The following is a 26,028-nucleotide window of genomic DNA, read 5'->3' as shown; positions in this document are numbered from 1 at the left end:
AACTCTTAACTGCCTTATGATTCTCTGTGTTCTTTGGAAAAATTATAGACATGGGTAGGGTAACTGTGATTTATTACCCTAAGTTCTGAGAGCGGTGAGTGCTATTGTTATGCTAAACAGAAGTACCTAACCCTAATCTGTCCCACTAAAGTGGGATGTCATGGTCACACTTAGTAGAAGGCTTTGCTTTGTTGGAAAATTACGTGTACATATTCATGCAGTATTTTTGATGTTTGGGGCTCTAAGATGTTATCATTAAATGCCATTCCAAAACCAAACTTTCATATTCAGTTGAGGAATTTTGAACATAGAATGGAAATTAAATAATATCAGGGGATTGTCAGCCTAATATGAAATAATTATTATATGCTTGCATAAGAAAAATGTCTTTAATTTTAGGAAATGCAATAGCTGCACATAAGACTACTGTGTTGTTTTATATGCATCTTTCAGTTGACCCAGGAAATACACATTAAAACTGATAGTTAGTATACTTGTGTCTGCTATTCTATCCTTTCAAAATTATTTTAAGTTTAAATTTTCTCATGATAAAGTATTGACAGAAAAAGGCTATTAGTAAAATTATGTGATTATAGGTGTTAAAATTCTGCTTCAGTCTGCTTACCTTTGATGTCATTGCCTACCTGCTACCAGGGCGTGGTCCTGCCTAGGGTTCTATTAAAGGACAGACCCTCTTGGTGCTTGCGCTCTCTCTCTCTCTCTCTCTCTCTCTCTCTCTCTCTCTCTCTCTCTCTCTCTCTCATACCCCTTTCCCCTTTCCTTCTCTCCCCATGCTCACTTAATAAACCCCATATAATCTAATAACTGACATCTGTTGTCTTATTATCTTATCATAATTATAAAAATAGGTAAGATGATATTATTGTTAGAAAAACTATGACCAAAAAGATATTACTTTAAATGATTACTTTTTGGGGTTTGTTTTTCGAGAGAGGGTTTCTCTGTGTAGTCTTGGCTGTCCCGGATTCACTTTGTAGACCAGGCTGGCCTCAAACTCACAGAGAATGATCACTTTTTAAAACTATCTGAAATTCCTTCTCATAATATTTTCCTAAGAAACAATTAAATGTAAGGCTAGAGGGGAAGCTCAGCAATAGTGCATTTACTGAACACATACAAGGCTGAGTTCTCTCCCCATACAAAAAATAGGGAAAAAAGAAAAAAAAAAAAAAAAAAAAAAAAAAAAAAAAAAGGCCAGGCATGGTGGCACACGCCTTTAATCCCAGCATTCGGGAGACAGATCGCTGTGAGTTCAAGGCTAGCCTGGTCTACAAAGTGAGTCCAGGACAGCCAAGGCTACACAAAGAAACCGTGTCTCAAAAAAAAAAAAAAAAAGAAAAAAAGAAAAAGAAAAAGAAAAAAAGAAAAGGAAAAGGAATGTTAATGATATTCAAAGCAATACTGTTTTGAAGACTTATTTTTGTAACATTCTGGATGTACAGCTATAAATTGTGTTCACAGTATGTTCAACATAAAAATAATACAATCATCGTTGTACTTAACTATTTCTCAACACGTCTTCTGACAAGATTTTCAGAACCAAGCAATTGCTGGCTTAGAACCAAAAGCAAAACTATGCCGTTCCCCAGGCACAACTCCAGAAGCCACTAGAGCATAGCCAACTTGAGTCTGTAAGAATTCAACACGATGGCGTGAATGTTAATGCTGAGCTATACTCACCATCAACTGAACCAGATAAAGTGTTTTTGTTTTGGTTTAACCTTTGGAGATTTGGGCATGTTTAATTGATCTGAGTGGGTAAAAATTGGACCAAAAGTCTAGGGTTTTATCTATTTTATAACTATACAGCATTTGTGGAATGAAATGTACAGAATTTCCAGGGTAACTCCGAAAAGGGGGGAGGGGGGACAGGGGGTTGCCTTATTTTCAACAATTTTCTTCATTCTGAACTCTAATGGTGATTCATTAATAATTAAACAATTGATTAGTGCATACCTAAATTGGGGTATCCACCGAACTGTTTTGCCAAGTACAAATATACCTTTATGTGAAAATTGTGTTGCTGTATATATCCACCGCAAGGTGTAGGATAAAAACACATAAATAACAAAGGCAGAGGCACGCTACCTGTCGTATAGGACTGGCATGTTTCTTTAAAAAGAGACGGTTCCAGAGTCCCAGGCAAGGAAGAAGACAATTCCCTCACCAAGGACGCTGGAAACGGCTAGAAGGTTTCCGAGGTCCCTCAGATAGGACCCGCAGCGCCCGATTTCCCAGTTGCTACGCTTAGTTGCTAAGACACCAACTGTCGCGCAGGAAACGAGGCCTGTGTCCTCCCTTTGCGCGCCGTGGTAAACCGTCTTAAGGTGGAGCGCTTTAGTTCCGGAATGCGCTTATCTTCTCTAGGAGCGACCGGAAGGCGAGGAGAATAGGGAGTGACGCTCCGCGGCCGCGGAGGACTGTGGGAGGAGGCTGTCTCTAATTTCTCCTCTTCCCCCCTCCCCCCTCCGGCCAAGATGTCTGACATGGAGGATGATTTCATGTGCGATGATGAAGAGGACTACGACCTGGTGAGGGGCAGGGAGCGGGCCCGGGGCTGGAAAACGGAGTGTGGCGATGGGGTCGAGGCCGAGCGGCTGCAGCTTTCCCCTGGGGCGCGGCGGCCGGCTTTCGGCCTGTACGGTGACGGGGTTCCCTCCTCGCCCGGCGCCGCGGGCCTGTCGGGCCTGGGAAGAGGAGAGGGAGACGTCGGGCCCGCCAGGCCGCGGGGCCCGGGGGTAGCGCAGGGGGCGGGCCACGGCCGGTTCTCAGCGCCGCCTTGCCCGCCGCGGAGCCGCTTGGGCCCGGCGCTGAGGTCTGGGCACTAGCGGGGCCACCTCTCCATCACACCGGACTTGAACCGGTGCCAGAGGCTGGGAGAGTGAAACGGGGGAGGGGGCCCCGTCCTGCTCCCTGACCTGACCGCGAAACTCGGGAGTCTCCCCGAAAACAGCTTTAGAGTCTCGCCCAGGGTCAGTTTGGGTCCCAGGTTAAGGTTCAGAGCAAGAATAGAAAGGGGGCGGGGGAGGAGTTAAACTGCCTGCTCCGTCCTCTTTAAAAAAAAAAAAAAAAAAAAAAAAGACAAGCTGGGAAGAAGCGTTTGCTTTCTCTTCATTTGAGCTGGGGAGAGGTAGGGACTAAGGAAATTGGAAACAACGGCTTTTCCCCCTTTGAGTTAATAAAGTTTCCAGTATCAGTGTTTGGATCATCAACGGCATAGAAGTAAACAAACTTGCCTGGTCTGGTGGTGATTTCTTTTTTAATATAAAGTTTGCTTTGTAAGTGAATTTACAGGGTTTAAACTGGACCCCGTGTTTTATGTTGATAGTCAAAAGAACAAAAAACAAAAACGCACACCTATGTGAGACTGAGAACTAAGGGGAAAAAATTATCTTGATCCCCAAATTAGTGTCATTTTTGTTTTTCAATTGGGAAGCATTTGTTCTGTTCTTAGGAATTACGGTGATGCTGGTTTTGGTAAGGTTGTGAAGTGGCTGCTGTTCGTCTTGGGAGTGTCAAATTCTCAGAGCATGTGTGTGTGTGTGTTTGAGTTACTGTTTCACGTGCCTGTATAGGTGAATCTGTAGATCATTTCTGTGGGTTTTTTTTTTTAATTTTTGCGTTTTACAGAGGCATATTTTACAAAAGGAAGAGGAAATGCTATGACTTAAGAGTCATAGTAGCTATTTTAGTGATTTTTTTTTAATACAGAGCTTGTGCTGTTTGTTCAAACACAAGGTAGTTGTAAGCAGTTACTAAATTTTTCTCTGTTGTTTTGATTTTGTTTTTAATTCTATTACAAGTAGATTTTAAATCGTCAAAGCTTTTTACTTAACCTCCTTTTCTAACAGTCTGTTAAATACATGAATATTTAAATGAATGAATATTGGCATTAGGATTACTTTGAAAATACACTGTAAGGATGAAAATGAAATCTTATGAAAGATTTTACTCTATTAGACTTTACTAGTTTGTGGGAGTTTGTTTTGAGAGGGGTCTCACCATGTAGCCATGGCTGGCTTCAAATTCAGCCTGCTTCCCAAGAGTTGGAAGTAAAGGCGTACAGCAGCACACCCTGCTTTGGGAGCTTTTTAATTAGACATACAGTGTTTGTGTGTGGCTGTTTCCCCAGCATTTCAAGGCCTATACTATGTGTACCATATAATAAAGCTCAATAATGCAGTTTCAGTTAAAAACAAAAAGACAACAAAAACAAAAAAAGCAAAGTTAAGATTTTACACTATTGTAAAAATAAATGAATTGTTATGTCCTTCTCCAGACATTGTGGTAAACAGTTCTTCTCATCCATTTCTCATTCAGATACTACTCTAGATTCTCAGTCACAGTGAAAGCCCTTTTAGTAGCAGTTAAAATTTTTGGTAGCATGACAGCTTTCAGGTAATTTATTTTCATTTGCTAGTCAGTATCTTTTAATCATATGTTTAAAAGGATACAGGTGATGTCATTTCAAAGCTGCTTTATAGATAGAATAGAATAGTTTCACCGGGCATGGTGTTAAATGCCTTTAATCCCAGCATTCAGGGAGGCAGAGGCTGGCAGCTTTTTGACTTCGAGGCCAGCTTGGTCTACAGAGTGAGTTCCAGGTCAACCAGGGCTACACAGAGAAACCTTGTCTCCCAAAGCAAAAAACAAACAAAAAAAGAAACAAAACAAACAAACAAACTAGAGTAGTTTTAGCAAGCTGTGAGTCTAATAGTTCCTTGGTCTAACTCATAGTTGGCATTAATGAATGAATCAATGGTTATTGGAAGGTATTTTTTTCTAGTTTCATTATTTAATGCCCCCAAACCCTTACACTTTTAAAAGTATTTTTACAAGTATCTATTTACTTTCTGTGTGTGTGTGTGTGTGTGTGTGTGTGCGCGCGCGCGCGCGTGTGTGCATGTGCGTGCATGCATGTGTGCGTGTGCAAGCTATGTAATGCATGTGGAGGTCATTTGACAACTTGAGGGAGCCTGTTCTCTCCTACCTTGTAGGTTTTATGATAAAATCCCAGTTGTCAGGCTTGCCAGCCTTCTCCTTTACCCGCTGAATCTTCTTGCCAGTTCACTGCTCTTTTTACAGTTCCAAAGATAGTATGTAGGTACTGCATTTTGTTTGACTAGTTTTCTATTGATAACAATGTGATCTATTTTCAGTCTGCAATATTATAAACAATGTGTAACTTAAAAAAAAAAAGTTGGAGCTAGAGAAATGGCTCAGAGTTTAAGAGCACTGGCTGCTCTTTTACAGAACCCCAGTTCAGTTCCCAGCACCCATGTGGTAGCTTCCACTGGTCTTTAACTCTCATTCTGGCGGATCCAGTATCATCTGGCCTCTGCAGCACCAAATATCATATGGTATACATGCATACATCCATGCAAACACGCCTACACATAAAATAATTTTTTAAAACTATAACTGAAAAATTAAATTGATAAATACTATTAAATCAGGTAATGCTGGTTTTTTAATTGACTTCTTTTTCACTTTAATTAAAATTTTACATATACATTTATATCACTACACGTATATACAATAAACTACCTACAGCAAGAATCACAAAACAATCAGGAATTATATAAATGTTATGTTCACAGTGTTTTGGCTATTTATATTTGGCAGTGTTGAAGAAAACCTCTTTCCGATCTTGGCGAGTCTAAAATTCTGCATGTAAATCAGTATCTGTCATACCTCATCTTTATCAACTTAAAACATCTATCTAGACCTAATCTTAATTATAAAATTAAACTATCTGGTCTTCAACCCCATCAGAGACTTGAGAAGGAATAAAATTAATTACCTGAGTGAAGTGGAAGTTCAAGTTAGCAACTTCCCAAATGATGCTGTTTTGGGTTAGAAATAGTTCACTAAATCAAAAATACTTAACTCAGATGAAAGTGGCTTTCTTCAGAAGTGTTACTGTAATCCATGTCAGTATTGTTGGACACTGCCTCTTAAAGTTACAAAGAATGATGCTGATTTTCAACCCAAGTTTTTATGAATTTTCAAAGAGATCTGTTTGTTTACTGGTATACAGTGTATAAAGAATTTGTATAAAGAGTTTTAAACATGGAAGCTAAACAGCTAAAATAGATAATGATAAAATTAAATCAATGACTATGAGTTAAATCCTTAATAATAAGCCTCAATAAATATATAGAGTACATAAGAAAAGCATTTTGAGTGTACCGTGGTAAGTCAACGTTTGTAAACATGAGCATCCAAAAGGAATTTGCACTTGTGCATCATATGCAGTGTGAATGCCTGGGCTCCGGGGAGAACTGGAAGCCACCTGTGAGGAACCCCACAACTTACAGACAAGGAAAAGCACTGAGATAGTGATGATCTCACATCCAGAGAGAGAACCCAACAGAGAAAGAGAGCTGGGTCCTAGGTCACAGGGTTTTTATGTCTCTCCTTGGGAAATTTCATCTGAAAATGAAAAGTTGGAATGAATAAAAGTTGATTCCTATTTACAACATAGATTGCAAATTAGTACACACTAGCCTGAGTAAGATTTTTTAAAGTTTAGATTTTTGAAGCACAAATGACTACCTAGGGCCTGTGTTATATCTGGTATTTAAGGATAATGGTACATTCCCCTCCACCTCTGTGTCCTTTACCTAGTGCAGATGGCTACAGGTGTCAAGTCTCAAAGCATTCTAATGATGGGTCTGTTTTCCTGATGTACATTTCTTAGGACCTGTATTGCTGACATGAGTATATAAGTAGACCATAAAATGGGCCTTGATCCGAAGTGGCTACATTTTGTCTTGTAGTCCAAACTTAACCCTGATAGATGTATGGTGTTAAATTTGGTTTCTTAGCCCGATCTTCAGTTAAACATTAAAAAAAACACTTCGTAATGTCTCCGGAACATAAAACAGGATTTTTTTTTTTTTTTTTTAATGTGCTTTTTAGAGGACACAATGGATAGCTAGGCATGGTGGCACACACCTTTAATCTCAACACTAGGGAGGCAGAAGCAGGCAGATATATGTGAGTTCAAGACCAGCCTGCCCTACATAGTGACTTCCAGGACAGCCAGGACTCTGTAGTGACTTTGTCTCAAAAAAAAGAAGTTATTCATAGTGGGGGCAGAAGGATGAGGGTGCAGCATAGACACCAACCCTGCATTGCATGCGCGTCATGTGTGTAAAAAGAAGAGTGACTGTGGGGAGTTTGTTCTGCTAAAAAAGAGCTGGGGAACAAAGAAGGAAAGCCTTGGCGAGTAATTTACCAGGAGCTACAAAGGAGAAAAGGAAAGAGAGTGGGCTGTGTAGAATTCCTAACCAGAGTGTGAGGCTAAGGCCTCTAACTACAGGCTAAGACTGAGGCAGAATTGCAAGCTCAAGGCCAACTTTGGCAACTTAATGAGGCCCTTTCTCAAAAAAATGAAGAGAGCTGAATGAAATCACTGGTGTTGGAGCACTTGTCTGCAGTGCATAAAGCCTGAGTTCACTCTGCCTCCGTATGGCCAAGATAAAATATGGCTATTGGTAAAACAGCAATTCAAACTTATTTGGGGATAAGAACATATTTGGGGAAAAGAGCACCGTAGATGGAGTGCCGTAGATGGAGTGCCGTAGATGGCCACAACAGACTGCTTTGGAGATGTATGAGTTACTTTTTTATCAGTGGGTTGAAACTGACATTGAACCTTAAGATTTTAAAGCCCTTTTATAATACTCAAGTGACTTTACATATGTTGCTTAAACTTTTATTTAGGATATTCACATTGATTGAAATTTTGATTTCTACTAAAAACATTTCATCGAAACATCTACAAATTGTTACTCAGTTGGTAAAAACAAGTTCAATTTTAGCAGTATTTAATTCATCTAATTCTCTGTCCTGATTGCTATCTTGTGTTACTAAGTCATTGGTATTTGTTGTAGTTAACATTGTTTTCCTTTACTGGGTGCCCATGAGGTAGTCTTTTTTTTTTTTTTTTTTTTTTTTTTTTTTTTCATTTACATCTTGGATTCATTTCACATCTTCTGTTTAACCCCACCCATTCCTCCTCCTCCTCCTCCTCCTGCTCCTCCTCCTCCTCCTCCTCTTCCTCCTCCTCCTCTTCTTTCATTCTACTACTTGAGCTCAAGTATCCATTGTCTTTGAGCCAGTTCTCAAGAATAGTAAGTGGGTTGTTTTGTGACTAAGAAAGCACTGTTACAGTATGGGAGAAAATAGAAGGAACTTGTTTTCAGCCATGTCATAATTATCTCAGTGGTGTAAGGTGACAGATAATCTCATTGACCTGTAAAACGTTTTGTTTCCTTGCTGCTGGAAAGTCTGCGATTTAATTCTGCCATGGACTCTGCCTCTCAGCCTTTCCCTTCTTGGACCAAGGCCTGTTTTGGGTTTTGGGGTTTTTGGTTTGTTTGTTTTTTTGTTTGTTTTTGTTTTTTTTTGTTTTTTGTTTGTTTGTTTGTTTTATGTTTTAGTCTAAAAACCAAAAATGAGAGTCCACAATCTTATACTTTGTGCTATGGCAATCACAGTTCTTTTTCACTCATTTCTAGATTTGGTGTTGTTTTGAGAAGGTTTGGGTTGCCAAAAAGTAGTTTTCTGGTATAGCAAGAAGAGTTTTGAGTGTAGAGCACAGATTAGAGCATCTTCAGTGTTTTCCACAATTGATTGATACTTTGGTCTAGGACCATCAGTGCTAAGATTATTGTTTCTGCTAAGATTATTGTTTCTCATAAATACATACAAAATGACATTGTATGTTTAGGTCCATTTTGCAAAGTATTGGGAAATCTGTCCTGATCCCAAGCCAAAATCCACTTAATGAATTTTTAATACAAGTTAGCATTTCAAACAGCATTTTTAAAAATCAGAAATCCTAACAGTACAGTCGAAAGGTATACTAATTTGATGCCTGCAGAGGAACATCTATAGCATAACACGAAAGTCTCTCTTCTCTGTAATTAAGCCTCTTGTTTCTTTCTGTAGGAGCAGAAGACTGTGTGTGAGGTGTACACTATACTTAATAAAGGGACCAGTCAAGCCTGAGCCAAGGTGTCTAAGGCATTGTTTACTGGCATGTGCAGTGCAAAGTGCCAAGTTTTTATGGTCACAGCCAGGCTTGCAATGGTGTCACACACTGTAATCTGGCTAGTGCTGCCAAAAAACATGCTTGGTTTCTTATCAGTTTTGGTCATTGTGTATTCAGCTATGGTGTGTGTGTGTGTGTGTGTGTGTGTGTGTGTGTAAAATCCCCTCTTCACATCCAGGTCCCATTCATTTGTCCCATGTTGAACATCCCCCACCCTGGATACATTGGATCATAACCCACAGTTTAAGAAGCCAGATCCTATCCTGAATGAGGTACCCCAGACCCAGAAAAACACACATGGCATATACTCACTCATAAGCAGATATTAGCCACACAGTACAGGATAGCCACACTAGAACCCACAGACCTAAAGAAACTAAATAAGCTTAATGTTCATTCAGAAGTGCAACTAGAAGAGACACCGGAAGTGCTTGAAGAGAGGGAACAGGATGGGCACCTACTGTAGAGGTCCTCTAAAAGACTCCACCCAGCAGGGGATTGAAGCAGATGTTGAGACTCACAGCCAGCTTTGGGGCAGAGCGCTAGTGACTTAGGGAAAAAGTGGGGGATAGAAGGATCTAAAGGGGACAGGAGCTCCACAAGGAACAACATAGCTAAGGAATCTGGGCCCAGGGGGACCTACAGGGACTGATGTACCAACCAAGGACCATGCATAGTGAGGACCTACCCTGTGCTCAGGTGTAGTAGACAGGCAGCACAGTCTGTCTGTGAGCCCCATAGTATTGGAAGCAGGGACTGCCTCTGACAACTCCTCATTGGTCACTTTCCACTGGCGGGGTGGCCATGCCAGCCCACAGAGGAAGAGGGTGGTACAGGCAGTCCTGATGAGACTTGACAGGCTAGGGTCAGATGGTAGGGAAGGAGGGCTCTCCTTTTCTGAGGACTAGGGGAGGGGGAGGGGAAAGGGAGGGAGGGTGGGACTGGGAGGAGATACGGGAAGGGGCTACAGTTGGGATATAAAGTGAATAATTTAAAATTTTTTAAGCTGCAATAATAATAAATTAAAAAGCCAGATACTAGGTGACCGATGAGAAATGCAAAGAGAGGAATAGCATGCGAAGGTGGAAAGGCATTTGAACAGTTGTGAGCAAAGGCCAGAGTGGCTGCAGTGGTGTGAACGAGGGAAGTGTTCATAGGAGACGCTGGATGTGGGCAGGCGTCAGATTTTACTACTTTTGGTGTGTTTAGTCGGCAATGAGAAGTCTTTTTTTTTTTTTAAATATATTAAGTCATAGACATTTTTTGCAAATTATTCTGTTGAACATGAGGTTGAAACTTGAGGGCTAAAAAGAGGCCAGGAAGGCTGGTACAGCTGAGAAGGTAAACTTTGTTAGAGACGTGTGTGACTGAGGGATGAGGAGTTAGGATGACTCAGGAATGTCCTTGCGAGTGTTTCTTGTGTTGCCTTGTGTCGTGTGCCCTTTTTGCCAGCGCTGTACACCTTACCTCACACTTCTTCTAGGAAATAGGCCCATTTCTTTTTCAAACCCATCTTTGACTGTTACTATTACAGTCCTGTTGGTCACAGTGATAGACAGTTGGTTTATTCTCTAGAGGTTATTTTTTTTTTTAACCTTTATTCTTTTTGCTAATAGTAAGAGACAAGAGTTAAGAAAATGAGTCACTATGAAATATGGTTTCTACCTAGTTTGATCTTGTCCCTAAAGGAAGTGTTCCTGTGGAGTTTCAAGTATAAAAATGGCTGAATGTCATAGGTCTGTACTCTGTGACAGTGAGTACCCATTTGTGTTCTCACTCTGCAGAGGCCATTCACTGAGAAAAGCCATTTTGCCATACTTTTGAGCTTCCTAAGTGCTGTGCTCAGTGAAGAACTCTTTACTCTGCCTTTACAATATTTCATGTGTATTTTTAAAAATAAACTGTATTTGAATTTAAGACATATCTAATATTCATATCCTTGTGTTTATTCCTTTCCCTCCAGTACTATTCTTTTTATATAAACTTATCCCATTGGAATGACATGTAGGTGAGGAGAAATCATCTTTATTTTGTGGCCATCTAAAATAATACCTTTCTGGGCCAGTGAGATGGCTCAGCAGTATAACGGGCTTGCCACAGAGCCTAACAGCCTGTGTTCAGTTTTGGAACTCACATGTGGAAGGAGAGACTCTGGCAAGCTGTGCCCGGACCTGCACACACACCTGCCAGGCCACCTTACCAGTCCAGATAGCTTTGTAACATCCGAATAAGTGAGCTAAAATGGAGCTGTGAACATTTGAAGAGTTTTCCACCATGTAAATTCAATTCTTACTAAAATGCAGTACAGCAAGAGTGAAAGTTTGGATTAAAAAGTACTATTAGAAGCCAGGCGTGGTCCCAGCACTCAGGAGGCAGAGGCAGGCAGATCACTGTGAGTTTGAGGCCAGCCTGATCTACATAGTGAGTCCAGGACAGCCAAGGATACACAGAGAAACCTTCTCAAAAAAAAAAAAAAAATACTATTAGAAGCAATATAAACAAAAGTTAAATACTTCTAAGATATCATTCCATTAATGAGGATTACAAAATATACATTGATTTCAGAGTGCAAGTTGTTTTTTTTTTAACTTGCTTAGTGTGTCTCTGTGTGTGTGTGTGTGTGTGTGTGTGTGTGTGTGTGTGTGTGTGTGTGTGTAACATATGCACATGTGTGTGGACGCACAGAAGTTGCGAGGATGGTGTCAGGTTTCTTCATCTCACTTAACCTGAGGCTAGGCTGGCAGCCATAAGCCCCAGCGACTCTCCTCTCTTGTCTGTCTCACTGCTCCACGTGACAAGAGGGTCACAGGCTCTTGTCCAGTTGTACCTGGTTCTTTATATTGTGTCAGGGGTTTGACCTTAGCTCTTCATGCTGTACAGCAAGCACTTTTATCCCTTCCCCCTTTCCATCCTCTGGAAGTTCTAGTTTGAGACATAAAAATAATTCCTATTTTATTATATACTTTATACTTTATTCTTTCAAAATAAAAATGTTTATTGTTTTGGTTGGAGCATTTTGGGGGGTGTTGCTGTTGTTTGTTTGTTTTTTGCCTCCCCCCCTCCACACACACACAGCTTTGGCTGTCCTGGAACTCACTCTGTAAACCAGGCCAACCTTGAACTCAGAGATCCTCCTGTCTCTGCCTCCCAAGTTCTGGGACTAAAGGTATGCACCACCATTGCCTGCCTTCTCCATTTTTAAAATAAGATCAGTGTTGAAGGTTGTTTTATTTTATACAAAAATAGAATAATTTTTTTATCCTAGCAGCATTCACTTTTTATGGTGCCATCTGAGTTTCCTTTTCTCATTTATTCCCTCTCCCTCTCTCTAATACACAGGAGTACTCTGAAGACAGCAACTCTGAGCCCAACGTGGATTTGGAAAATCAGTACTATAATTCTAAAGCACTGAAGGAAGATGACCCAAAAGCAGCGCTAAGCAGCTTCCAGAAGGTTTCTATTTTCTGAATGGTTTTATGTCTTAATGTTTATTTTTTAAATGATGCTGTGTCCGTTACTTTTCTCATTGGTACAACCAAATATCTGACTAAAAGCAAGGTTGGAAGTATTTCCCTTAGTTCACTATCTAGGGTGCAGTAGTCTCTCATAGTAGGGAGGCTGTGCTGGCCAGATCGTGTTGCTCGGAGTCTTCCACCTCAGTGGGCCAGTGTATTGGCTTGAGTAAGAGTGGGCTCCGTGAGCTCATAGCTTTGAATGCTTGGTCCCCAGTTGGTGGAACTCTTGGACCAGGAGTAAGCAGTGTGGCTTTGGAAGAGGAGGTGTGTCACTGGGGGTAGGCTTTGAGGTTCCAAAAGCTCATACCATTTTAATGTCTTTTCTTCTCTCTGTCTCTCTGTTTCTGTCTGTCTCTCTCTCTCTCTCTCCCTCTCACCTCTCTCTTCTTCCCTCTCTCCTCTCTCTCTCTCTCTCTCTCTCTCTCTCTCTCTGCCTCCTACTTGGGGATCAAGGTATGAGCTTTCAGCTATCCCTGCTCTCATATCCTGTTCCACTATCATGGAGTGCAACCCTCTGAAACTGTACACCTAAATTAAGCAATTTTATAAGTTGCCTTGGCCGTGGTGTCTTTATCACAGCAGTAGAAAAGTTAGCTAAGATAACCAAGAAGCACAGAGAGAGACTGGGGCCTGAAATAGAGCTGAGTTATAGCTCCCCAACTTCAATTCCAGTGATTGACTTTCTGTGGCTAGACTCTACCCTCTGAGGGTTCCACAGCCTCCCAAGACAACATTTTTTTTTAATCCAAACCATAAAAGATATAGTAAATCCGAAGTGATTTATTTCAGAAGTGTGTGTGTGTGTGTGTGTGTGTGTGTGTGTGTGTGTGTGTGTGTGATACTTATGATTGTTCTGTCAGACGGATGGCATTATGGACAATACATATCTTTCAGAAAGTTTCCCATGTTCTTTTCCAACCAAGCTGTCGGTGAAGCAGGTGGTCCTACAACCACACTAGAGAAACAGTCTCGTGGTCAGCACTATTTCCACTTTACTCTTGTTGCTTCTGGCAACAGATCAGTTATTTTCTGACTTCTTAATACAGATCATTCCATTCAGGTAGGCATGTCCTTTCTGGGCCTGTGTCATCAACTAAGTCCTTTGCTGTGACAGCTTAAGAGTCAGCTCACTCACCCAAGAGTCCCAAGACGTTTGTCTTTTAAGTCCTTTTTAAAATTGCAGTGACAACTAGTGAAATTTGGGAGAAAATATTTTTCATGACTATCTTACAAAATTAATTCAAGAGTTAGACTTAGCTTAGGTGTCATTCAGAAACTAAAACTAAAGATGTCTTCCCATTATAGGTTTTGGAGCTTGAAGGTGAGAAAGGAGAATGGGGGTTCAAAGCACTGAAACAGATGATCAAGATTAACTTCAAGTTGGTAAGATTTACTCTAAGAGCAATGGCACTCCCGTGAGTGACTGCATGCAAGCCTCCTGCACCAGGGCCCCGTACGGCTCCTTCTCTAAAGTCATTACATTGACATCTTCCTGGGTGTGGACTGCAAAATGAGGGTCACATCAGTACTGATCTTTTCTTAATTTTTAAAATTCTAATTAAAGTCATCATTTCTTCTCTTTTCCTCCCTCCAGCCCCTCCTGTGTCCTCTCTTTTCAGTGCTAAGTTTTTTTAATTTGACAAAGAATTGTAAAAAGGTTTTTTGTATGAAGAGCTTATCCTTTAGGTGTGTCTTGTGTGTGTTACTGCATATTTACAGGTGCATTATTTGTAGGGTGACTTTTTTAAAACTTACTTTAGAAGTTTATTTTGGAGTTTCAAAGACTCTGTTTATTGCCAAGACTGGGGCCAAGTACTTCAGCATTGTGCCCTACAGCTCTGTTATCTCTCTTCCTACCCATCAAGAAGGCCTGAGTACCGGCAGAAGATGCCTAGTGTAAAGTTTCCACCTGTGCTGCTCTAGTCCAAGCTAGCGTCATCTCCCACCTACGTTGTTGCAGTGGCCTGTTAGCTAGTCTGGCATCCATCCTTATCTACTGCGCTTATTCTCACAGGTAGCAGTTATCCTTTTAATATACAACTCATAGGGTGTCATCCTTCCCTTTAGATTTCCTGTGGGCCTTATTGCCCCTCAGTAAAATCCAAAATCCTTACCATGGCCTCAGAGATGTCTTCACCGCCGCCTCTGTCTTAGATGCTCTTCTCTCAGCCGTATGGCTCTGCTCAAATGCTATTTGCCCATCAGTTGGCCGCCTCTGCTGGTTCTGGTCTTTGTGACATATTTATTCATTGACTTTTCTCTGCCCTTCCCCATCAGTAAGCTGTCAGTGCCTATGAGACCAGGGCTTTGTTTCCCCTGTTCTGTTCTCAGCACCTGTAACAACAGCAGGCATTTAGTACTCATCATACCCTGCTGATGATTCATAGGCAAGCTGGATGTGCCGTGATGCACTTTCACAGAACTGGCCAAACAAAAGTGAAGGGTGGAGGGAAGGGAGTAGGAGATCATTTTTTCAATAAAGACTTGCTTCACAGCCAGGCGTGGTTGCACAGCCCTTTAATCCCAGCACTCAGGAGGCAGAGGCAGGCAGATCTCTGTGAGTTCGAGGCCAGCCTGGTCTACAAAGTGAGTCCAGTACAGCCAGGGCTGTTACACAGAGAAACCCTGTCTTGAAAAACCAAAAAGAGAAAAATAAACTTGCTTCGTAAGCAGAGGGAGACCTGAATCCAATCTAGAATCCATATAGAAGCTGGTTACTACTTCCTGTTTCTGGTTTCTAGATTTCCAGGTGCCTCCTGCCTGTCTAGTCATTTCTCTGATCCCATCTATCTGCAGTTGAACCCTCTCTAGTTAGGGCTTTGATTCCACGCCATCAGGCCTGGCTTATTACACTCTATAGTCTCATTCAGATGTACTCTCCGACCCTTAGTAAGAGTGGCTCCCTGAGCCTCTCCTGCCAAAACTATCAGAAAATGTTTTAGCATAAGTCTTTGCTCCCAAATAACAACTGCTCAAAAGTTGTACAGTTACTATTTTATATATTTCATTTAAATCTAGCTAACGAAGGAAAATCATCTGTGTTGCATTCACCCTTTCTGGTTCTACTCCTGGAAGTGTGTTTTTGTTGCACAAAGCCCCTGTGCTTTCTGTTTGTTTTTGTAAGATTACACCAGTATTTCCTATATTTAAATTAAATTTTTGAGAAACATAGATGAAGCAGCAGGTGATGGGGCACAGATTTTAATTAATTAAAAACATTAAGTGCTGAATGTCAACTGTACATGCCAGTGCAACCATTCCTTATACAACTCAATAAAACAGGTTATTAGCAATAAGAGATTGTAGGGTGTGGGCCAGACTATACAGTTAAATTCCAAAATTGATTTACACAACATACTCCCCAAATACTGAACTGCTGGACATTTTATTAGTAGCCCTTTGATTTTACAGATCTTTCCTGTTTCCTGGAATAATAATATAAAGCAGTCTATAAACAAGCATACAACATAATATTGCAATGGCAGCAGTAACTGTGTCTACCTTGGAGTAGGGCCCTGTATGGGATGATTTTCTTTCTTTTAATTGAAAAAAAACAAAACAAAGCAAAGAGAGATTTAGAGCACAATTTCTCCTCCCTATGTCCCTGGTATGATTTTCTTACGTGAGATGAGTTCTGGGACTTGAAGTGAGTCTTTGACCTCATAGAATACCAGCCAGTTTAAGGGAGAAATAAAACATGTAACTCTTGTTAGAAAAGTTAGGGCAAGCCACAGCTTTAATCCCAGCACTCTGGAAAACAGAGGCAGGTGGATCGCAATGAGTTCGAGGCCAGCCTGCTCTACGAATTGAGTACAGAATAGCTAAGGCTACACAGAGAAACCTTGTCTTGAAAAACAAAACAAAAAGTTAAGGTGAATCTTTATTTAAGGGAGAAATAGTTGCTATCTGCATAACTATTGGCCATAACATTTCAAAAATTATAATCTGTTTTCATTTAATACATATTTTAGTAGTTTCTTAATCGAATGTGTTGTGCAGTGAAGAGTAATGTTTGAGACTTCGAACATGTACATATTTTATCTGTTTAGTAGGCAGAAGTCTGACATTTGTGTCATCTCATATGTAAGGTAACATGTCTGTAGTGTTCTTCCTCCTTTACAAGAGCATTTCATGAATCGTGCCAGGTCCAGTTTAATGGGCAGTGATATGTGCTGGGCCCTCGTCTTGTGCACATGGGTAGCAGCACACTTGTATGTCTCTAACCATGCGTTTTCCTTTCTTCACAGACAAACTTCCCAGAAATGATGAACAGATATAAGCAACTATTGACCTATATTCGGAGTGCAGTCACCAGGAACTATTCTGAAAAGTCCATTAATTCTATTCTTGATTATATCTCCACTTCCAAACAGGTTAGACTTGAGTTTTCCATCCTGATACTATCAGTGTGTTATTTATAGTAATGTTTTTGTGGGTTTGAGGTGCTCTGTGGTGGCCCAGGGCTCCCAGACTTATATCCCCTTTTCCTCCAAGTGCTGATAGACAGGCATATGTCATTATGCCTGCTAAGGCTTTGTTTTGTTTTAAAGAAAAGGCCTATTTACTAATTATTAGTGTGTTTCAAAAGTAATGCATTAGCGGGGCATAGTGGCACGTGCCTGTGATCCTAGCATTCTGGGAGGCAGAGACAGATGGATCTCTGTGGTCTACAGAGTGAGTCTAGGACAGCCAAGGCTACACAGATACACAGAAACCCTGTCTTGAAAAACAACAACAACAACAACAAAAAGTTCTGTTTTCTTAATTCTGGTACTAATTAACATTTAAAGGCAACAAATCCAGGCTAATCTCCTTTAGTATCTCTAAATCCTTAAATTTTACCTGTAAATAACTTGGGCAGACTTGTATTCTATTCAGATTCCATACAGCCGCTATTATAGCTCTGTTCTTGATGAAATTGTATCTGTATCCGAACTTACAGTACTGAACATGCTAGACAGGCATTCCCTTTGAAGTTGTACCCCAAGCCTTCACTTCAGCCATTGGGGGTGTTAAATACTGAACACAGTCACACATCAGCTACAAGTTGTGATATTTGATTGAAGTTCTTAAGAACTTGTCCTGTGTCAGTCTGTGTAGGCGTTCTATAAACGTTTCTATCAAGGGTGCATGGTGGTAGCTGACAAAGGAAAGGTGGAAAGGGAGATGGACAAGGGAGATTGGTTCTTCTAGAATGTGGTGGTTAACAAAGGTTATGATAATTGATTGTATTTCGTTCATCCTTTTTTTTTCTGAGATCATTTTCATTTGAATTTTTTTCATTTTTTTAAAGATTTATTTATTAGGTATATAGTGCTCTGCCTGCATGTACACCTGCATGACAGAAGAGGGCATTAGATCCCATTATAGAAGGTTGTGAGCCACCATATGGCTGCTGGGAATTGAACTCAGGACCTCTGGAAGAGCGGTCAGTGCTCTTAACCTCTGAGCCATCTCTCCAGCCCCCTGAATTTTTTTTTTTAAAGCTGGTATTTGAACACAGGATGTTCTCTATATCATTTAGTGTCTCTTTGTACTCCTGACCAGTGTTCCCAGGGTCAGCCTCTCTCACACACATTTCTTTTTAGCCAGATGTTGAGATAGTTTGTTGCCATACTTTGTATTTTCCACATCTATTCTGGGAATAGGGGAAAAGAAGCCTTGTCATTTAATGGGGATAGTCCTAGAGTGAGGAACATGGACAATGTGCTCTATAATGAGTTTGAGGCCAGCCTGGCTGGTGGTACATACCTGTGATCCCAGGGCTTGACAGGAGGGGCAATGGGAACAAGGGTCAAGGCCATCCTTGGGAACAAGGTGAGTTTGAGACTAGCCTGGAGTGCATGTACAAACAAATGTCATAAAAACACTTTTGGTGTTCTGTTTATAAATGTTATGCCAAATGTTAGGGGAATAGAGTTGAGTAATTTTAAAACTTAAAGATTGTATTCTTCTGTATGTTGCCTTTGGAAAGGATGAACAGACACTGTGTGGGGTAGCACTCAGTGACCTGAGTGAACAGGTAGCCTTTCCTGAGAGCGCCAGCCCCTCCTGCTTTGTTACATAGGAATTTAGGGATTCAGATACAGGAACTAAGCTGAGTAGTAGAGGATGAGCAGAAGAACTCAGGACGGCATACCACAGTGGATTTTAGGGAAGAAAAAGAAAAGTCACTCAGATTAGTGAATTGTTGGTGATTAAACCACCAGCTAAAATTACACTAGGGGAAAACAAAAGCTATTCTAAGACATACTTGAGATGTGGTGGCTCATGCCTGTAATCCCGGCACTGAGGAGGAGAAGGTAGACTCTGTCACCAAGAGTTCCAGGCCAGCCTGGTCAACAGAATAAGACCTTGTCCCAAAAGAAAAGAACAAAGCCTTTTGATAGGAGGAAGGCTGCTGCATGTGCTCTCTCTGTTTGTGCTGCTCACTCCATAGAACATTGTACAAGCTGAGTAAGTAAAATGCATGTCTATTGAGTACATGCCATTCTGTTGCTATAAAATGAGTGCTTAGCTTGGCAAGGATATGCCTGACTATTATGGTATTAGAACTTACAACCATGTAGTTTACATGAGAAAGTATATTTCTTGGCTTTATAAAACAAGCAGAAGCATCTTAGCACTTGTAAACTTAGCACTTTCTTAATGTTTTGGACTATAAAATACATTTGGGAAGAAACAAATAGTGTATCTTACATGTATTAAAGTTCAAAGATGCACTTTTAGTTTGTTCAAATTAACTTTATTAACAGGTACAAATTTGCTGTTTACAATTATAGAATTCTGATTTTTTATGTCAGATGGATTTACTGCAGGAATTTTATGAAACAACACTGGAAGCTTTGAAAGATGCTAAGAATGATAGACTGTGGTTTAAGACAAACACAAAGGTAACAATTGCGTTTGTTCCTCCTTTTGAAGAGTGGGCGGGTGCCTTGAGTGATGTGCCCCAAGTGTACATACCTCCTGCTAAAAGCTTTTCATCTTAACCAATTTTTTACAGCTTGGAAAATTATATTTAGAACGAGAAGAATATGGAAAGCTTCAAAAAATTTTACGCCAGTTACATCAGTCTTGTCAGGTAACACCCCTCCCTTTTTCCTAAATGTAAACATGAAGTAATAGTACTCAATTGTTTAGAGATGCTTGTGCGGAAGCACCCATCCCAAAAGTAAAATTTAAAGAAATAAGTTTTTAAAGGATCATGATCATGAGTTCAAGTCCAGCCTGGGCTGTATAAGGAGCCTTTACTTGAGGGTAAGGGTGACTTTTTCTAAATTCTGCATTGTTAAATCAATGCCTCAACCTTTCTAATGTGCATGCAACCCTTTAATACAGTTCTTCATGTTGCGGTGACCCCAACTATTACTATTTTTGTTGCTACCTCATAACTATGATTTTGTATGAATCATAAATATTTAATATGTAGAATATCTGATATGCAACCCTGTGAAAGGCTTGGGTTGTCTGACTCCCTAACAAATTGTGACCCACAGGTTAAGAACCACTGGTCTAAATGATAGTTTTAATTCTGATCCTTTATGGAATGATAAGTAGTTATCATGGAACAAAAGAGCCCCTTGTAATATGTTGTAACCCTTGGTCTCTACTTATTCTCATTAAGAATATTGGAGGACAAAATTTTTAAGATTTATTTGTTTGTTTTATATGTACAATATTCTTGCCTTCGGTGTGCCTGCATGCCAGAAGAGGGCACCAGATCTCATTACAGATGGGTGTGAGCCACTGTGTGGTTGCTGGCAGTTGAACTCAGGACCCCTAGAAGAGCAGACAGTTCTCTTAACCACTGAGCCATCTCTTCAGCCCAGGGGGAACAACTTTATAAATAAAAATAACAAAGATATTTTATATTCTAATATATGACATTTTTTTGTATAGCATTTGTAGCGTATATTCTCAGATAAAATTTGAAGTTCTATTGTATATGTCTGCAATCCGATGTAGCACCAGCTATATTAGATTTTGTGTATTTTAATGTGTCTAATAGGAGAGAAATTATGTTGAGACAGGCGCATGGTAATCTGGTTATGATTTATTAATGGATAACCAAACTGTATTTTAAGTTCAAAAATTCAAACAACAAATTTGGTTTAGTGTATGCTTTTTGTCTAGTAATAATTATAACTATATAACTATTGGCTGTATGTAATCTAAGGTTCACATTTAGAGAACATCTTTTTGAGGTTATCATGTGATTTTCTTGAAATACCAAAGGAAGGTTCAGGAAGTGTGTTTTGATTGAATATATGGCTCTAAAGCAGTTGCAAAGGAAAACAATCAGTATACTTCCTAGCTAAAAATATTACACTTAAGTGAGTGTGGGGTATACAAGCATGTACATGCTGTAGAGTGCATGTTAAAGTCAGAGGACAACTTGTGGTAATCACTTTTCTCCTCCACCATGAGGAGGATGGATGGCTTTGGCAGCAAAGGTCTACCAACACCAAATATTATTACTGGTCTCGGGGAGATGGTTCAGTAAGTAAGAACACTTGTTAGGCAGGCAGAAATGTAGATCCACATCACCCACTGACAGCGGTCAGCGTGACCATGTATGCCTGTAACCCATAAGCTGGGGCAGGGTCTAAGGATGATTGCTGGCCACCAGCCTAACTAGGAAACAGTGAGCTTTAGGTTCAGTGAGAGACCCTGTCTCAAAAGATAAGGCAGCAAATGATAAACCCAGTGTTCCTCTCTAACATCCACAGGCATGCGTAAGCACACATACGTAACACACACAAATTGTTTTTCTTTAAAAAAAATATATATATATATACTTTTTATACACACAGAAACTTCTGGCCCCCTTTTCCCAACAGTATAGTAAGAGTCTGTGAAGGTTCCTTTGGTCATGATACAGTTAGCCATGATGCATTACAATCGGTAATGCGTTTCCACACAGAGGATTTAAGGTTCCCTGGTTAACACTAATAAAAGTTACTCAGTTGTCTTTACACTCTGTCTTGACTAAAATATGTGTTTTCCTAGACTGATGATGGAGAAGATGACCTGAAAAAAGGTACCCAGTTATTAGAAATCTATGCTTTGGAAATCCAGATGTACACGGCCCAGAAGAATAACAAGAAGCTTAAAGCGCTGTATGAGCAGTCACTTCACATCAAGTCTGCCATCCCTCACCCCCTCATCATGGGTGTCATCAGAGGCAAGTTGGGGCCAAAAGGGTAGGAGGGAAGATCATGGTCACTGCATGGGACTGAGTCCCTCTAGCTTTACTGACAGTAAATGGGAAAGTGTGAAAGCCTTAAAATAGTCTGTTAGAAACCAGCGCGCTTTCTTGTCTTAAGGTCACGGTAGTAAAGGTACTATTTAGAAAAGTCACATATCAGTGTTCCCCTCCTGACTTGTAATGACATAAAAGATGACTTCTTCTTCAGTAAAAGCTGTAAGTATTTGCGTTGACAGCTGGTATTCAGTGAATGTGCTTTATAGGATGAACATGTAAACTCGGGCTACCCTGGACTATTGCCGTGTAGAGCATACAGTTAAAACTGGGGCTCTGCTGGCCTACTGCTGTGCAGGACATAACAGTTAAAAGCCAATGCGGTAGCTTTCATTTGGTCTTCATAAGCTAATCTTGAAAAACAGAATGTCCTTTTTTTTCTCTCCTGTTCTGCTCTTTACAGAATGCGGTGGTAAAATGCATTTGAGAGAAGGTGAATTTGAAAAGGCACACACTGATTTTTTTGAAGCTTTCAAAAATTATGATGAATCAGGAAGCCCAAGACGAACCACTTGTTTAAAATATTTGGTCTTAGCAAATATGCTAATGAAATCAGGAATAAATCCGTTTGACTCACAAGAGGTATGACTGCTTTCTTCATTCCTCTTATTAGCTGATTACCTTTTTGGGAATAAGAGGCACTCATTGAGTATGTGTACATAATTTGTTTTTGTTTTGTTTTTCTGTTAGGCCAAGCCGTATAAAAATGATCCAGAAATTCTAGCAATGACAAATTTAGTAAGGTAAGGCTTATGTTTCCCTAAGGCAAACCCCTTTATAACAGCTCACAGAGGGGAGGGGCAGACAACAGGAGAGAATAGTTGACAGTCAGCATCTGTCTGTTTCTGTAAAAGGCACAAAAGTTCATGTCTTTTTATCTCTTGAAACCATTATGCTACTTCTGTTAGTCATGAACTATGTATAAAATTTCATTGGTTTTGTTGTTTGTTTTTTTCCTTCTTTCCAGTTGGCCTTGAACTTGTGATCCTAGTGCTTTGTCTTCTTTCAAGCCTATACACTAGACCAGCTTGCTTTTTTATTTATTTATTTATTTTATTTACTTACCTTTTGTTTGCTTTCTTACTAACCATGTGTTTGTGTGTGATATACATGACAGTTTTAACTGCCTTTGTCTCAAAACTTTTTCAATGCCTCTGACTACCTTAAGTCTAAAATAAATTATGAATTGGCCCAAGATAAATCAAGAATTTTCATAAGAGGCATAAAAAGCATACTTGCTCCATGACAAGGTAAAAATTATATTAAAACAAAAAACTTTGAGGGCAAGGCCTAGTGCTGCACACCTTTAATCCCTGTACTCAGGAGATGGAAGTGGGTGGATCTCTGAGTTTGAGGCTATTTTGGTCTACATAGTTAGTTGCAGATTAGCTGGAGCTACACAGTAAGACCTGGCCTCAAAAAAGAAAAAGAAACTTCAGTTTTAGCCCTAAGTGAAAATCAAGTGTTTGGGAGAAGGTTTTCTATAAATACTTTGCATTGCTAAATATTCTCCCATTGCATGCATTTTAAATTTATTTTAATGTTTGATGGATCAGGTTGGTTTTAATTGTGAGAGGGGACTCCTCCAATCTTTTTTCAAGAGGTTTTATTTATCTGCATTTGTTACATTATCTTGGGTTGACCACAAATTAACATTAAAATACTTAAAAAATATGTTTAACATTAAGAATACTTTTAAAATATTTTGTTTATAGCAGTGGCTTGTTAAGCATCAATTAAAACTAAGGAAATAATGAAAGTTTTTATTAAGTATAATAAAATACATTAAAGAACTGCTTTATCACACTTTTAGAAAGTAGTAATTATGCTGTATTTATTATGTCTTATTACCCCAGTGAAGCATCTGTAGTGGAACTCAAAAAATGTATTGTAATGATACATTTTTACCCAAGCAAGAACTAAAAATAAAATCTACTTAAGGGGGAAATTTCTTATCGCTAAAATGCAGGCGTATGCAAGTGTAAGATAACACATGTGTGCAATGCTTTCACCACTTGGAAGTAGCCTCCTGTTGTGCATTACAGTGTGTTGGGGTAGGTAAGAAAGTAATACTTCCTAATTTTATCTTCCTAGTCAGTTGCCAGCAGACTAGAGGAAAGTATTTGCTGTTGAAGCAGTTGAATCACCTGCCCCTAACATGAAGTGACATTGCGACCCAACAGATGGAAGCACAGCAGAGGGCGTGCAGAATGGTTGATGATATGTCTTACATGTAAAGCACACAGTGGTGCCGTATCCAGAAGGTTGGCTTCTTCCTTCTCAGCACCTTTAGCAATCCCATAGTGCCTTACACAGTTGTTTCAAGTAGATGCCAGATCCCTAAGGAGAATTAGAGACATAAATCAGCCTCTGACCTTCTGCAACAGGAGGTTCCATCACTGCATCCTCTGTGTGTGCTCATTTGGCATTTCTGTCACTCGTGTTTGTGCTGTATAGGTTGGTGGGACTTTAAGGCTAGAAAGATTAGAGAACCGAGCCTTCTGAAAAGTGTTTGCAGTTGCTGGTGGCTTTCTAGAAGATAATAATTAGGAAGCTGTATTTCCTGGATTTTTTTCAGAAAGGATATGCTTTCTTATTTGAAAGCTAAGGCCGTGCTCCTTTGTTGAGTAATGTGCATGAAACCTGGTTTCTTCCATTAAGAACAATTAGGGATCAGAACTGCACAATTTAATTTGAAAACATCAACTAAAATAATAAACATTTTATTATCAACTTTGAACAAAGCCAAGATTTGAGATTCTGTTAAATTACTAATGTATCTGTGTAACATCCCCTCCCCCAAACAAAATGATTGATTCTTTCCTTTAGAAAACAAAAAAGCATTCAAGTTTTGGGGGTTGTTTATTTGGTGCTGGAAATGGGGTTTTGGGGGAGGCTATTTTTGTGTGTACTTAATTTTAACTTCTATGATAGAAACAGTAATAAAACTTAGGTTCTTGTGTATATGAGACATAGACTCTGGATTATGTTTTGGTTCATTACTTCATATGTGGCAATGTTTATACTTTTTTTCTGTTAGTGCCTATCAGAATAATGACATCACTGAATTTGAAAAGATTCTGAAAACAAATCACAGCAACATCATGGATGACCCATTCATAAGAGAACACATTGAAGGTATGTTGTTGGCTGCCTAAAATCATTTTTGTTTTTTGAGACAGGGTTTCTCTGTGTAGCCTTGGCTGTCCTGGACTCACTTTTTAAATGAGGCTGGTCTCGAACTCACAGAGATCTGCCTGCCTCTGCCTTCCAAGTGCTAGGATTAAAGGCATGCACCACCACACCTGGCTAGAGTCAACCTAATTTTTAAGGTTTGTCAAAAAGCTGTGAAAATATACTGGACCCATAGATGATGCAGAGATGGGTTTCCCTCAGCATGTAAGGTAACATTGGGAAGTTTTCTTAGAGTGAGTAAGGCTTAGTAAGTTGTGCTGAATTGCCACAGACAGACAATGTTTCTGAGTTGGGGCCTCTGACAGCCCCACTGCTCTCATCTAGTAAGAACTATTGAGGGCTGGGCAGTGGTAGCCCACGCCTTTAATCCCAGCACTCAGGAGACAGAGGCTGCATAAAGTTTGAGGCCAGCCTGGTCTATAGAGCAAGTTCTAGGACAGCCAAGGCTACACAGAGAAGCCCTGACTTGAAAAACAAAAAACAAAAAATTATTGAGGGTGCTTTTAAATGACTTTTGGGAGCAGTCCACAAAAATATTTAAATGTTAAATGCATCAGAAAATTATTCCTTAGTTTGCTTTTTTTTTTCCTCTCCCATCCAACAGATTTTTTTTTTTTTTTTTTAATGAGCCTGGAATAATACTGTACTTTGTTGTAAAAATAGAAAAATATAAAAGCATTGTCTGTGAACTTCAGTCTAGTCTTCTTTTTTTTTTTTTTTTTTTTAAAGATAATTGTGTGTAAAGAATTGCATATGGACCAAGCACTAGGAACTAGGCAGGTGCAAGTGCATCTCTTGAGTTCTGGGACAGCTGGAGCTACATAATGAGGGTTATATATGGGAGTTTATGAAAGTGCACGAGACTGAGAGCCCTCAGACAAGAGTAACTCAGCTAGTGTGAGCCAGAACTTCTCAAGTGTGTTAAATGTTAAGGAAACAATGCACAGTGGAATGTACAGAAGACAGAA

The 26,028-nt window shown here is 39.9% G+C and overlaps 2 protein-coding genes across 2 annotated transcripts in view; one reads left to right on the top strand and one right to left on the bottom strand.

Annotated features, from left to right (window-relative positions):
* Positions 1-2,275, bottom strand: part of Galk2 (galactokinase 2) — a 139,213-nt gene extending 136,938 nt beyond the window's left edge. Inside the window, exon 1 of the mRNA XM_051144543.1 lies at positions 2,110-2,275. Within this exon, the coding sequence (XP_051000500.1) occupies positions 2,110-2,129 (20 nt within the window). The 5' untranslated portion in view covers positions 2,130-2,275. The remainder of the gene's footprint in view (positions 1-2,109) is intronic.
* Cops2 (COP9 signalosome subunit 2) overlaps positions 1-26,028 on the top strand; it is a 257,228-nt gene that overhangs the window by 226,014 nt on the left and 5,186 nt on the right. Inside the window, exons 2-11 of the mRNA XM_051144546.1 lie at positions 2,498-2,552; positions 12,425-12,538; positions 13,906-13,983; positions 16,848-16,973; positions 19,404-19,493; positions 19,607-19,684; positions 21,613-21,787; positions 22,269-22,447; positions 22,556-22,608; positions 24,906-25,003. Coding sequence (XP_051000503.1) covers positions 2,499-2,552; positions 12,425-12,538; positions 13,906-13,983; positions 16,848-16,973; positions 19,404-19,493; positions 19,607-19,684; positions 21,613-21,787; positions 22,269-22,447; positions 22,556-22,608; positions 24,906-25,003 — 1,045 coding nt within the window. The 5' untranslated portion in view covers position 2,498. The remainder of the gene's footprint in view (positions 1-2,497; positions 2,553-12,424; positions 12,539-13,905; positions 13,984-16,847; positions 16,974-19,403; positions 19,494-19,606; positions 19,685-21,612; positions 21,788-22,268; positions 22,448-22,555; positions 22,609-24,905; positions 25,004-26,028) is intronic.

This window comes from Acomys russatus, chromosome 4 (assembly GCF_903995435.1).
Source record: "Acomys russatus chromosome 4, mAcoRus1.1, whole genome shotgun sequence".
In the NCBI taxonomy this organism is placed as follows: domain Eukaryota; kingdom Metazoa; phylum Chordata; class Mammalia; order Rodentia; family Muridae; genus Acomys; species Acomys russatus.
This window is presented reverse-complemented; position numbering and strand designations above follow the sequence as displayed.